This window comes from Vigna unguiculata, chromosome 2 (genome assembly GCF_037176805.1).
Source record: "Vigna unguiculata cultivar grain cowpea cultivar isolate G323 ecotype 2 chromosome 2, ASM3717680v1, whole genome shotgun sequence".
In the NCBI taxonomy this organism is placed as follows: Eukaryota; Viridiplantae; Streptophyta; class Magnoliopsida; order Fabales; family Fabaceae; genus Vigna; species Vigna unguiculata.
Window position 1 is genome coordinate 6,192,280 of NC_140793.1, and position 13,069 is coordinate 6,205,348.

Genomic DNA, 13,069 nt, shown 5'->3' on the forward strand with positions numbered 1-13,069 from the left:
AATGTCCCCAACATTCTTTGGCACAGGCCATTCTTGGATGGCCTTGATTTTTGCGGGGTCAACATGCACCCCACTCTTATTGACCACAAATCCCAAAAAGATGACACTCTCTACACAGAAAGTGCACTTGTCAATGTTAGCATAGAGTTGGTGGTCTCGGAGAAGAGATAACACAACTCTAAGATGACCCACATGAAGTTTAGAGCTTGTACTATACACCAAGATGTCATCAAAATACACAACAACAAACTTGCCTATACAATCTCGCAAGACATGATTCATTAGGCGCATGAATGTACTAGGAGCATTGGTTAGACCAAAGGGCATGACTAACCATTCATATAGACCAAATTTTGTTTTGAAAGCAGTTTTCCACTCATCACCTTTTTGAATACGAATTTGGTGATAACCACTTTTGAGGTCTATTTTTGAAAATATTTGTGCTCCATGTAATTCATCCAACATATCATCTAGTCTTGGGATTGGATGCCTATATTTTATGGTGATGTTGTTGATAGCCCTACAATCACAGCACATACGCCACTTTCCATCTTTCTTGGGCACCAACAACACAGGCACAGCACAAGGACTTAAACTTTTTTGAACCCATCCCTTGTCTAGCAACTCATTCACTTGAGTTTCTATCTCCTTGGTCTCAATTGGGTTTGTCCTATAGGCAGGTCTATTAGGAAGACTTGCCCCTAGGACAAAATCAATTTGGTGCTCAATCCCTCTAAAAGGTGGAAGACCATGAGGGCCATCCTTTGGAAAAATATCTTCAAATTCATGAAGGAGAGCACGAATGGAAGGAGGTAGATCCTTAAGAGAAGGATGTTCAAGACAAGTAAGGATTGCTTGACAAAGTAAGAGGAAGGGAGGTTGCTCATTATGAAGAGTATGCAAAAGAGTTTTATGAGTTAAAAGAACTTCATGAGCAACATCCTTAGAAGAAGAAACTTCCTCTACCTTTGTCTTGTCCTTAGAATCATTAGAAGCATTAGAGTTCTTGGAACTCTCTTCCTCTCTCCTAGCTCGCATTTGAACTTGATCACTAACAACTTGCCTAGGAGTGAGGGGATGCAACACAAAAGTTTTTGAATGATGTTGGAAGGTGATCTCATTGGTGTGGCCATTGTGTAAGGTTTTATGATCAAATTGCCAAGGCCTCCCCAAGAGAATATGGCAAGCTTCCATTGGGATTACATCACATAAAACTTTATCTTTAAATTTCCCAATGGAGAACTTGACTTTTACTTGATGTTCAACTTTGAGATCCCCATCTTCATTAAGCCAATGAAGTTTGTAAGGTTTGGGATGGGGTAACAAAGTCAAATTCAACTTCTCAACCAATCTTGTGCTACAACAATTGCAACAAGACCCACTATCAATGATCAAAGAACAAGTGTTTTTCAAAACCTCACATCTTGTGTGGAAAATATTTTCTCTTTGATCATTGAGAGGAATGCTAGGTTGGTTATTGAGAAGCCTCCTAATCATCAAAAGTTTCCCTTCATTTGGATATGAATGTTCTTGAGAATCACTAGAATGAGAAGTGTCGGAGTCACTTGAAGATGACTCCTCTTGGCTAGTGTAAAGGTTTTTGCCCTTAAGCACAATGGTGCGTTTGGTAGGGCATTGAGCGGCCACATGACCTCTACCTAGACACTTGAAACATTTAATGTCACTACCTCTTTTGTTGGTGGAGGATTCACCCTTGTCACTTACCTTTGTAAGGCTCTTATGAGTGGACTCTTTTTCTTTTGAAAAATCTTTCTTTTGAAAATCACTTTTAGAAAAAGAGGGAGAATCCTTGCGAGAAGGACGTCTCAAAAGTTGTTGCTCCACCTTGATGCTCATTTGAACAATATCATTAAAATTGCGGTAGGGGAGCAACTCAACTTTATCTCTTATGTTGTAATTGAGTCCACTTAAGAACCTAGCAATGGTAAGTTCCTCTTCTTCTTCAATTCCGGCTCTCATGATGTAGAGCTCCATCTTTTGTCTATACTCTTCTATAGACATAGATCTTTGTTGGAGCCTTTGGAGCTTGTCCAAGAGCTCTCTTTTGTAGTAGGAGGGAACATGGCGGGCATGAAGGGCTTCCTTAAGATCATTCCAATACTCAATATCATGTAGCCCTTTTCTCCTTCTTTGGAGGACTAAGGAAGTCCACCAATTAAGAGCATGCCCTTGAAAGCTAAGAGTAGCTAGAGACACACGCCTCTCTTCCTCCACAACATGACTCTCAAACAATTGTTCTACTTTGGCAACCCAATCAAGAAAAATCTCAACATTATCCTTTCCATAGAAATGAGGCAAATCAATTTTGACTTCCTTTGGGTGAGGAGGTATGCGCCTTTTCCTTCTTACACGAGGCGATTGTCTAAGGTTAATGCGCTCATCTTCCTCCTCTTCAAAATCATACTCATGCCTTGAAGGGGCACGAGAAGGCCTAGGAGAGGCACGGGTATTGTGGTTGGGAGGGGTAAGTTGATTGGCAATTAATTGAAGATTGGCTTGTATGGAAGCCATTTGAATTTTAAGGTCCCTAACCTCTTGAGAGAGATTATTTAGGACTCTAGGATCAACCTCAACCTCCTCATCACCACTTGTGTGGAGGTTGTTTTCATCATGTTGTTGATGTTGGGTACTAGCACGAGTAGCCCTTCTAGTGCTCATGGTGATTGAAAGAACTTAGAACTTTAACAAAATAGTGAAAGAAGAAACCAAGCACAAGTAGATCTCCAGGTTAGGCGAGGTGAGTCTAAAAGACTTCTTAAGTACCAAGGCCAATCCTTGCCAAGATGTACTTGCAAAAGGTTTCAAAGATCACATAATTGTTTAAGGCTAAGTAAATAGAATCACTTGAGACACTAAGCACTAACAAACACAAACAAGACTCAAAGAAAAGAGAAGACTAACACTAAAAACGGACCCCTAAATGGCAAAAATTTTAGAGACTTTGGTCTCACAAATTTAAACCACTAAGCGTCTAACTATGCGGCCTAAAAGCAAGGTGAGAAAGCACTTAGAACTTTCAACACACTCACTTACTAAAACGTTGCACTAGAATATGAAAAAGGTTCTACTTAGGAGATGGGATTGAACACCTTTGGTTCCCCAAGACACCTAAGTAGGCCATGGATACAATGGAATTTGAAATCATTTTTGGTTCACTAATTTGGTACTCAAAATGAAGCAACCTCAAGCCACTTAATATCTCAAATTTTGATGCTCAAAAGATGCAATTTCACAATCAAGGAGGCTTCAAAATGGTACCAAATAAGATGTGCCAAAAAGAAGTACAAAGTACAAAGAAATAAAGCCAAAAATAAGAAACAATGCAACTCCAAATGTGCTGCCAAAGTGCTGCCAATTTGCACAAAATCAAGAGCCAAGAGCTTGGCTTGTAGCCTCCTTTTGATTTGAACAAAGACCACCACCAAGTAAGGCACTTGTAAGCACCTTAAGCCACCAAAATGAAGTGCAAAACAGCAACTATAGCCTTGGTTTTAAGGCCAAAACAGCCATCAAACCTGCACCAAAAAAACAAAACAGCAAGAAAACTATACCAAGCAATGGAGTTAGCACACACTCTCTCAAATGAATAGGTCCAAAACTCTCAATAGGTGAGGAAAAGGATAAGCACACAAGCTAAAATTCTACTTCAATATCCACCACCTAAGATGCTACCAAATCATAGAAACCATTCTAAACTTCATAGCATCATCAATCACAACCAATAACCAAGAGTCAAGTATATGAACCCAAACAAAGGAGAAAGCAAGAAAAGCTAATTAGAAATGTTAAACCAAAAGAGAATTGGAATGAAACATGACTAGAAGGAGATTCAAGAAGTGACAAGCAAGAAATTAAAGGTTGGAAAGAAAGGCAAGCACCACAAAAAGGAACCTAGAAATGCACTAGAATAGATGAAAAAAACTGAAAATAGTGAAGAAAAAGTGCTCAAAAACAGCCACTGTACTCATTGCAATTTTGTGCCAAATTGAGGGAATAAATTCCACTTCTATTGAAGGCAAACTCAAGCCAATATAGAGTACACAATCAAGGAATCAATTAGAATAACAAAGAGCACTTAAAAGCACCACAAATCGCACAAAACAGCAGTAAAACATAAAATTCCCGAGACCACTGCGCCAGAAAACGTGAAAATTTTCCTCAACTTCGCTGATTTTTTATTTTTTTTGTACTCAACATTTTTGAATGATTCTTTTTTTGTATGTTTCGTCTGGATGTTAGCTAAATGAGGAAAAATTCAGATTAAAATTTGGACCAGGCAGTGAGTCATGAAAAATCTCAAACAGTAGGTGTGCGTGCAGTGAAATCTGGAAAAACAGACTGGAGCAGAATTGCTCACGGAAATTGTAAGATGTTCTATGAAAATTCAAGATGAATGAACTTGATTATGATCTAAAATCAAGTATGAATCATAGAAGAACATCTTAAACACTCAAAAGCACAATCCAATCGGTGAAATGGACGAAAAACAGTGAGATCATTGCCTTACACATCCACAAGCATCACTTGAAGTTCATAGCTCATTTTGTGTGATGTAGGACTTGGTTTTCATCAAGCAAGTGCAGAATTCAGCCATATGAACGAAAATTAAGATGAATTAAAGTGCTAAAACATGACTTAAGACAAAACACAATATAAGGAACTAAAAATTGAAAGATGCACCAATTAAAATGAAGAAAAACAGCAAGGAGAAAAGAACAAGTGCTGGAAAACGAAAATGGAACCTAAAAACAGATTTGCACCAATGAAGCAAGGAGTACTACAAGGTGAATCAATGGAGATTCATGTAGCCTCAATGTCAAACGGTGGAGAACATTAAAAACATGAAAAAAACAGCAGCAAAAGTGAAGAAAACAGTGGAGAAGAGAGACAAAACGGAAAATGAAAGAGGAGACAAGTATGGACCAAGAACCTTACCCAAACCAAGAGGATGGATGCACCAAAGGCTTGGATGGCTCTAGATACCAATTGATGGACGTCCTTGGTGTAGGAGAGGAAGGAGATCCATGGAAGACACCAAAAAGAAGATGAAATGCAGCGGAAATGAAGATAAGAGCAAGAAGAGCTCTAGGCAATGGAGGTTTTTGGTGAAGATGAAGAGTAGAAGTGGAGCTATGGTATGGAAGGTGGCTAGAGGAGATGAAGGAGAAGGTTAGCCATGTGTGCTCTCAAAATAATAGAAGAGTGGAGTGATCTCAACACAAACATTCTATTAGAAATTTCAAGAGTTCAAATGTACAAATGGTCTACTTTTGGCTTTTATATGTGAGCCTAAAAGCTAGAGTAATTCTTGGCCCTTAGATTAAGCTTGGAGGAGAAGCTTTAATCATCACCCTTGCATGGTGGCTTGGAGAAGGAGGCATCTTCCTAGCCTTTGGATGAAGGCTTGGAAAAGAAGACACTCTCTTAGCCCTTGGATGAAGGAGGCACATGGGTGGAGTGTGGACTTGGCTCCATGGGATGCATGATCCATGAGGTGTAGGAAGGAATGTTGACTTCCACTTAGTCTACCTTTGACCTTTGGTAGCTCATGGCCAAATCTCCTATTGGGCTTAGTCAAGCCCAATTTTATCAATTCAACTACACATTGTTTGACTTATTATTCTAGAAAAACAAGACCTAAACAATGGCCCAATTTTAAATCTATACTACTTCCTTCATGCATCATCTCATATTTTAGAGATTTCTTTAGCCCATGTGAATAATGTAAAAAGCCCATGATTGACTTGATCATCTTGTGAGAGGCCCATGTGAATCTTTCTCATCATGCTTCTAGTGATTGGGCCTTGATGTGGGCTTGGGCTTGTTGATGCACTTGAGTTTGGGCTTGTTGGGGTCACATCATGTCTTTATTGTTTTTTTTAGGTTTAAACTGAAACTTCGTGTAATTGATGCTACGGATTCTACAACTTTTGTTGTATTTGATCGTGATGCAAGTGCAATGTTGAAGAAATCATGCTCTGACATTCTTGACTTGCAAGACAAGGTTAAGTTTATAATCTAATCATTTCTGCTTATATTGTTGACATTTAACTTAAATGTTTTGTATAATTTTCAAATGAATTCACAATCAATTATTTACTATTCTATATTGGGTACTTCGTTTCCACTTATTTTACTCATTATTGTTGTACAGTAATCGTTTTACATTAATTTACATCATTTTTATTAATTGCTTTTTTAATAGAACACTGCTGCTGGAGACTTGCCTAAAGAGTTTGAAGTCCTAATTGATAAGACCTATCTCTTCAAAGTTGAGTGCAAGAATGATTATAATACCAAATTTGAACAATCATTCAGCGTTAAAAAAGTTTGCATGGATGAAAAAGTAATTGAAAGCTTTTCTGATGTTGAAATTAAGTCTTTGGTAAGTTTATTTTTCTAATTTTTTTCAGGTGTTAGCCTAATTTTTTCTTAAATTTTATCATTATTAATATTTTATACAATTTTTAGGATCTATACTCTGCAAATGAAGAAGAAACCAAATTAAATGAGCGAACAAATCAAATCTCATCTGATTCCATTGCAGAGGTAGTTGAAGATTACAATTTAACTTATTTTGTAAAGCGTTGTATATTCTAATCTTTTTTTTTTAGGATTTGTTGATCAAATTCACAGAAGAATCAAATGATCTTGAGACTCTAAGTGATGATTTGAACAATATAGTATCAAGCCATGTTCCTCCCGAAGAATCCTTGAAAAATAAAAATGTAATTGATGTTCAAATTCATGAGTTAACCCGCAAAGAATCATCTCATCTGGACAATCTTGATTTGGGTACTCAACCACCTGTTCCAGTACTTAAAAGACAAAGTCGATCTATGGTTCAAGAAAACAAGAAGATTCCAGTGAAGATGTTGAAGAAGAATATAAAGATTGAAAAGTGATAGACTTTATTTGGATTTTTATGTTTGTTATGTTATTTTTTGAAAAACATTTGCTGTTGTTATGTATTTGTACTCATGACCATTATTTTCTGTTTGTCTTTGGTTGTTATTTTGCAAACAATATTACTTCAACTATGTTTTAATTTAATTATGAATAGATTTCATGCTTATTTTTAATTATGTACTCTATTTTTTGTTTCAAAATTTGCTAGCTGAATCAAAGTGTGTTGATATAATTTGACATTGTCAACACCATAATCATGCTAGCTACATTAAATTAATTAATTTCAGCATAGGTTTTTCCTTTTGTTTTGGTTTATAAAAAATCCTTTATTTTGAATATTTGTTTTCCTTTTTTAAATAGATTTCTTTAAATTTATATACATTTTGTTGTATATGCTTATTTTTAAAATTTAGTATATATTGCTAGCCTAATGTTGAAGTTTTGATATTATTTTTAATGTCAACTACATTATGATGCTAGCTACATCAAATTCATTAAGTTTTTATCTATGTATATTTTTCAACTACATTATTGTTTTCGTAACATAAAAAAATTATTTAATGTTTTCAAAACCATGATTCCTTTATCAAACAGATTGATTAACAAATCAAAAAACATTTGTAACTTTTCATTTAAAGGATAAAAGTTGATTTTTATTTTTCTTAATCATTAAGTTTTCTTCTTTTATTAATTAGTTATCTTTTATTTTAATCTTTTATTATATTATTTTTATGTGTTATTACTCTGTCAACTTCTTATTTGTTTTTATTTATTAATTTATTAAAAAAATGTTCATTTCTTCGTAATTTGTTTAAATTTATTTATACTTTCTCAAAATTAATTTTAAAATTTTTTTAAGTCGCATTGGATTTTGAAAAACACTTCTTTTATTCTTTTATTAATTAGTTTTAATTACAAGTCTTTTCATATCTATTTATTAACTTTTAATATTATCTTTTATTCTTTTAAAATTATTTTTTTTTCTGAATTCTTTATTATATTAAAAATGTATATTATTTTTAATATACATTTTTAAATAAATAAGGAGTTTTGATGATGATGATGACTTATGAAGAAGTATGGAAGACTTGATGATGATGCATGGAAAATGTTGAAGACTTAAAAGAATGCTTCGATTCAAGAGATTAATTGAAGACTTAAAAGTTTAGTTGTTTAAAGTGTTGTAATATGTGTACATTATTTAAGATAGTTAAAATAGTAGGTCAAGAGTCAAAAGGCAGAACCCAAACAACAGAGCACTGAGAGAAATTCTTATTTTTACAAAACGCACTGTGATAATCGATTATCACTTATGATAATCGATTATCATAAGTTTTCTTTTAAATTTTTCAGAAACTGCTCTGAAATAATCGATTATTTCAGAGGATAATCGATTATCAGTACAAAACAATGTTTTTCAGAAACTGCTCTGGAATAATCGATTATCACTTATGATAATCGATTATCTATGGCAGTTGTGACTTAACCTTTCATATTCTTAACCTAATTTCTAAATAGGCTTCTATAAATAGAGTGGTAGGCTTCCATTGTAAAATTCAGAAGTTAAAGAAGTCTGAGTACTTGAGAACTCTCTGTGGGAAGGCTTTGAAAAACCTAGTGTGGGTAAAGCGATAACTTTCATCAAGTGGGATCTTGAGGGATTGAGTGCTACTGCTGTTGCTAGGAGAAGCCGATCATCCTTTGTGTGATTCAAAGGAGGTGTTCATTCCTTGTGTGATTTAAGGAAGGTGTTTTCATCCCTTGTGGATTTCAAGGGAGGTGTCTTCATCTCTTGTGTGATTCAAGAGAGGTGTTTTCTAAACCCTAATCTTTCTTATCATTGATTGTAAGTTTGGTTTATTTTAGTGATTTAGTTAATCTCTTTTTTAAAAGATTAACAACTGGACGTAGGGTCTTTTGATCCGAACCAGTATAAATACTTTGTGCAATTTTCTCTTCTCTACTCTCTTTATTTTATTGTGTTTATTAGAAAATAAAGGAAAGAATTTTAATTGATCTTTGATATTAAAAGGGAAAATATTAAAAGCACAATTTTTATTAAGAACCCAATTCACCCTCCTCTTGATTTTTGACCATTGTTTAGTCATTCCGCTGCGCGATACCAACAATTGGTATCAGAGCTTGCTTTGATAGTTATTCAAATTTTTTGAAAATGGTTGGACAAAATCAAACTTTTGCTGAGGGTGCGTCTATTGACAGACCTCCACTTTTTACTGGTGAAAATTATCCTTTCTGGAAAATCAGGATGCAAATCTTTTTGGAGTCTATTGATAGAGGTATTTGGGATGCTATTTTAAATGGTCCTTTTGTTCCTACTATTACTGTTAATAATTTGCAGGAACCTAAGCCTTTTTCCCAATGGACTGCGGAAGAAAATAGAAGGGCTCAATATGATGTTAGGGCCAGAAACATAATATCATCTGCACTAACTCTTGATGAATTTTATAGAATTTCAGTTTGTACAAGTGCCCAGGAAATGTGGGAGATTTTACGAGTAACCCATGAAGGAACAGATGATGTTAAGCGTGCAAGGAAGAACTCATTAATTCAAGAATATGAGATGTTTCGAATGCAACAAGGCGAAACCATTTATGATGTGCAGAAGAGATTCACCCACATCGTTAATCATCTCTCTGGGTTAGGTAAAAATTTTGATATAGATGAATTAAATATTAAAATTTTGAAATCTTTGAACAGGACATGGCAGCCAAAGGTTACGGCGATCACTGAATCTCAAAATCTTACAACAATGTCCATGGCGGCTCTTTTTGGTAAATTGAGAGAGCATGAACTTGAACTTGGGCGTTTAAATGAAGAAGAGGACCAAAGAAGGAAAAAGAACATAGCTTTCAAATCTGAGATTGTAAAAAGCAAAAGCCTCAAAGAAGATGATGACTCTGATGATAAGAATATGAGTCTAATGATAAAGAAGTTCACAAAGTTTATGAAGAGCAATGGCAAAGGTCATCACAAAAGGTATAAAAACGAAAACCAAAACTTTGTTTCAAATTTTAATGCTATGGATGTGGTGAAACAGGTCACATAAAAGCGGACTGCCCAAATGCTAAAAAGGGTAAAGAAAAGAAGGGCAAAAAGGTTTTCAAGAAAAAGAAATGGGAGGATAACGATTCAAGTTCTTCTTCAAGTTCTTCTTCAAGCTCATCCAGCTCTAGTGAATCTGATGAGGAAGCAAATCTATGTTTGATTGCTGAACATAACTCTTCTGACAGTGAGGTAAGTTCTTGTAGTAATGACAATGATTATGATTCTTTGTATGATGCATTTCAACAACTACTTCATAAATCTAGTAAGTTAGATGCTGCTCACAAGAAATTAAAATATAATTTTAAGGAGTTACAAAGTAAGTTTGAAAAATCTCTTGAAGAAGAAGAAATTTTGAAAAATAAAATTTCAATTTTAGAAAATAAAGAGACTGAAATTATTGAATGTGCATCTTGTAAAAGCTATATGTTTGATTTAAATATTCTAGAAAAACAACTTGAAGATGCATTAGAAATTAAAAGTGTTAAAAAGCCTAATTTTAAGAAAAATGATTTAAGTAACAATAAGCAAGCTCCTAAGAATAAGAATAAAAGAGCCCATAGGGTATGGGTAGAAAAAGGTAAACCTTATTCTAGGAATATAAATTGTGTAACATGTTTTTATTGTATGCTAAAGGGGCACACTTCAAATAAATGTAGAATCAAACATTTTGATGTCCCTAATGGAAGATATGCTTGGATTCCTATTATAAAGTAACATGCATCTAACCTCAAAGGACCCAAAGAAGTTTATTGGGGACCAAAATTTTATTGTTGTCTATCTCACAGGTTATTTAAAAAAAAAATCAAGAAAGTCCCTTTGGATGTTCAAAGATCTAGTATATTTATCAAACTTTTGGTATCCTGGTGAGTTATATGATTGTATAATGGGTTTGAGAATATTAGATATGTGAAAAAGTGGTAAAAATCATTAATTTCAGTGTTTTCCGAAAAACTCCGCTGTGATAATCGATTATCTCAGGTGATAATCGATTATCAGTAATCGATTATCTCAGGTAATAATCAATTATCAGCAAATCTAGAAATTTTTGTTCATGGGTATGAACCAATAATCGATTATCTTAAGCTGATAATAGATTATCTTGCATAGTAGGACGCATATTTTCAAATTTTTTTACCGTTTGAGTGAGCTTTTCAAAAATTTAGACCATGAGCAACAACTAGGTACTTCGTAAATGCAAATTAAACGTTGAAGTTCATTTTGTTAATATAACATTTCTTTCTTTAAACCCATATTTTTTAATCTTTACAGTCTCTCTTTCATTTAGGGGGAGTCTTTGATTAAGGGGGAGTCTTTGATTAAGGGGGAGTATTTGTTCTTGAAATGTTTGTATCAAAAGGGATTTTTTATATCTCAAACAATTTTTTTTAAGGGAACTTAAGTTATCTGATTTAGGGGGAGTTGTCTAAAGAATTCATTTTTTATTATGATCAAAAAGGGGGAGATATATTTGTGTTATTATCTTGTGATAAGTTGTACCTATTTAAAGGGAAGATATGTGTTTATTGATATCTTGTAATACCTTATGTTTTAAAAGGAGAGAAAAATTAATTATCTTTTATTTTGATTAACTACTCTTTTCTCTTAAGTTGTTTATTAAGAACAGGACATATCACAAGTCTTCAGTAATTTTTGATCATCATCAAAAAGGGGGAGATTGTTGACAAAAAGGAGAAGATGAACATCTTCCTCCAATAAGGAGTTTTGATGATGATGATGACTTATGAAGAAGTATGGAAGACTTGATGATGATGCATGGAAAATGTTGAAGACTTAAAAGAATGCTTCGATTCAAGAGATTAATTGAAGACTTAAAAGTTTAGTTGTTTAAAGTGTTGTAATATGTGTACATTATTTAAGATAGTTAAAATAGTAGGTCAAGAGTCAAAAGGCAGAACCCAAACAACAGAGCACTGAGAGAAATTCTTATTTTTACAAAACGCACTGTGATAATCGATTATCACTTATGATAATCGATTATCATAAGTTTTCTTTTAAATTTTTCAGAAACTGCTCTGAAATAATCGATTATTTCAGAGGATAATCGATTATCAGTACAAAACAATGTTTTTCAGAAACTGCTCTGGAATAATCGATTATCACTTATGATAATCGATTATCTATGGCAGTTGTGACTTAACCTTTCATATTCTTAACCTAATTTCTAAATAGGCTTCTATAAATAGAGTGGTAGGCTTCCATTGTAAAATTCAGAAGTTAAAGAAGTCTGAGTACTTGAGAACTCTCTGTGGGAAGGCTTTGAAAAACCTAGTGTGGGTAAAGCGATAACTTTCATCAAGTGGGATCTTGAGGGATTGAGTGCTACTGCTGTTGCTAGGAGAAGCCGATCATCCTTTGTGTGATTCAAAGGAGGTGTTCATTCCTTGTGTGATTTAAGGAAGGTGTTTTCATCCCTTGTGGATTTCAAGGGAGGTGTCTTCATCTCTTGTGTGATTCAAGAGAGGTGTTTTCTAAACCCTAATCTTTCTTATCATTGATTGTAAGTTTGGTTTATTTTAGTGATTTAGTTAATCTCTTTTTTAAAAGATTAACAACTGGACGTAGGGTCTTTTGATCCGAACCAGTATAAATACTTTGTGCAATTTTCTCTTCTCTACTCTCTTTATTTTATTGTGTTTATTAGAAAATAAAGGAAAGAATTTTAATTGATCTTTGATATTAAAAGGGAAAATATTAAAAGCACAATTTTTATTAAGAACCCAATTCACCCTCCTCTTGATTTTTGACCATTGTTTAGTCATTCCGCTGCGCGATACCAACAATTGGTATCAGAGCTTGCTTTGATAGTTATTCAAATTTTTTGAAAATGGTTGGACAAAATCAAACTTTTGCTGAGGGTGCGTCTATTGACAGACCTCCACTTTTTACTGGTGAAAATTATCCTTTCTGGAAAATCAGGATGCAAATCTTTTTGGAGTCTATTGATAGAGGTATTTGGGATGCTATTTTAAATGGTCCTTTTGTTCCTACTATTACTGTTAATAATTTGCAGGAACCTAAGCCTTTTTCCCAATGGACTGCGGAAGAAAATAGA

At 34.1% G+C, this 13,069-nt stretch overlaps 1 protein-coding gene across 1 annotated transcript; it reads left to right on the top strand.

Annotated features, from left to right (window-relative positions):
- Positions 1-5,056: 5,056 nt before the first annotated feature.
- LOC146888273 (uncharacterized) lies at positions 5,057-7,053 on the top strand. Its single transcript, XM_085669769.1, has 5 exons — positions 5,057-5,190; positions 5,905-6,025; positions 6,227-6,406; positions 6,493-6,570; positions 6,636-7,053. Exons 2-5 carry the CDS (start codon positions 5,981-5,983, stop codon positions 6,924-6,926), a joined length of 594 nt encoding a protein of 197 aa, XP_085525895.1. The 5' UTR covers positions 5,057-5,190; positions 5,905-5,980; the 3' UTR covers positions 6,927-7,053.
- Positions 7,054-13,069: the final 6,016 nt, after the last annotated feature.

What these genes read in the sequence shown, in the direction of transcription:
- LOC146888273 (XM_085669769.1), top strand. Translation starts at nt 5,981, where the DNA reads ATGTTGAAGAAATCATGCTCTGACATTCTTGACTTGCAAGACAAG. An exon ending in TTCTTGACTTGCAAGACAAG is followed by an intron (nt 6,026 to 6,226) that starts GTTAAGTTTATA and finishes CTTTTTTAATAG; the next exon opens with AACACTGCTGCTGGAGACTT. An exon ending in CATCTGATTCCATTGCAGAG is followed by an intron (nt 6,571 to 6,635) that starts GTAGTTGAAGAT and finishes TTTTTTTTTTAG; the next exon opens with GATTTGTTGATCAAATTCAC.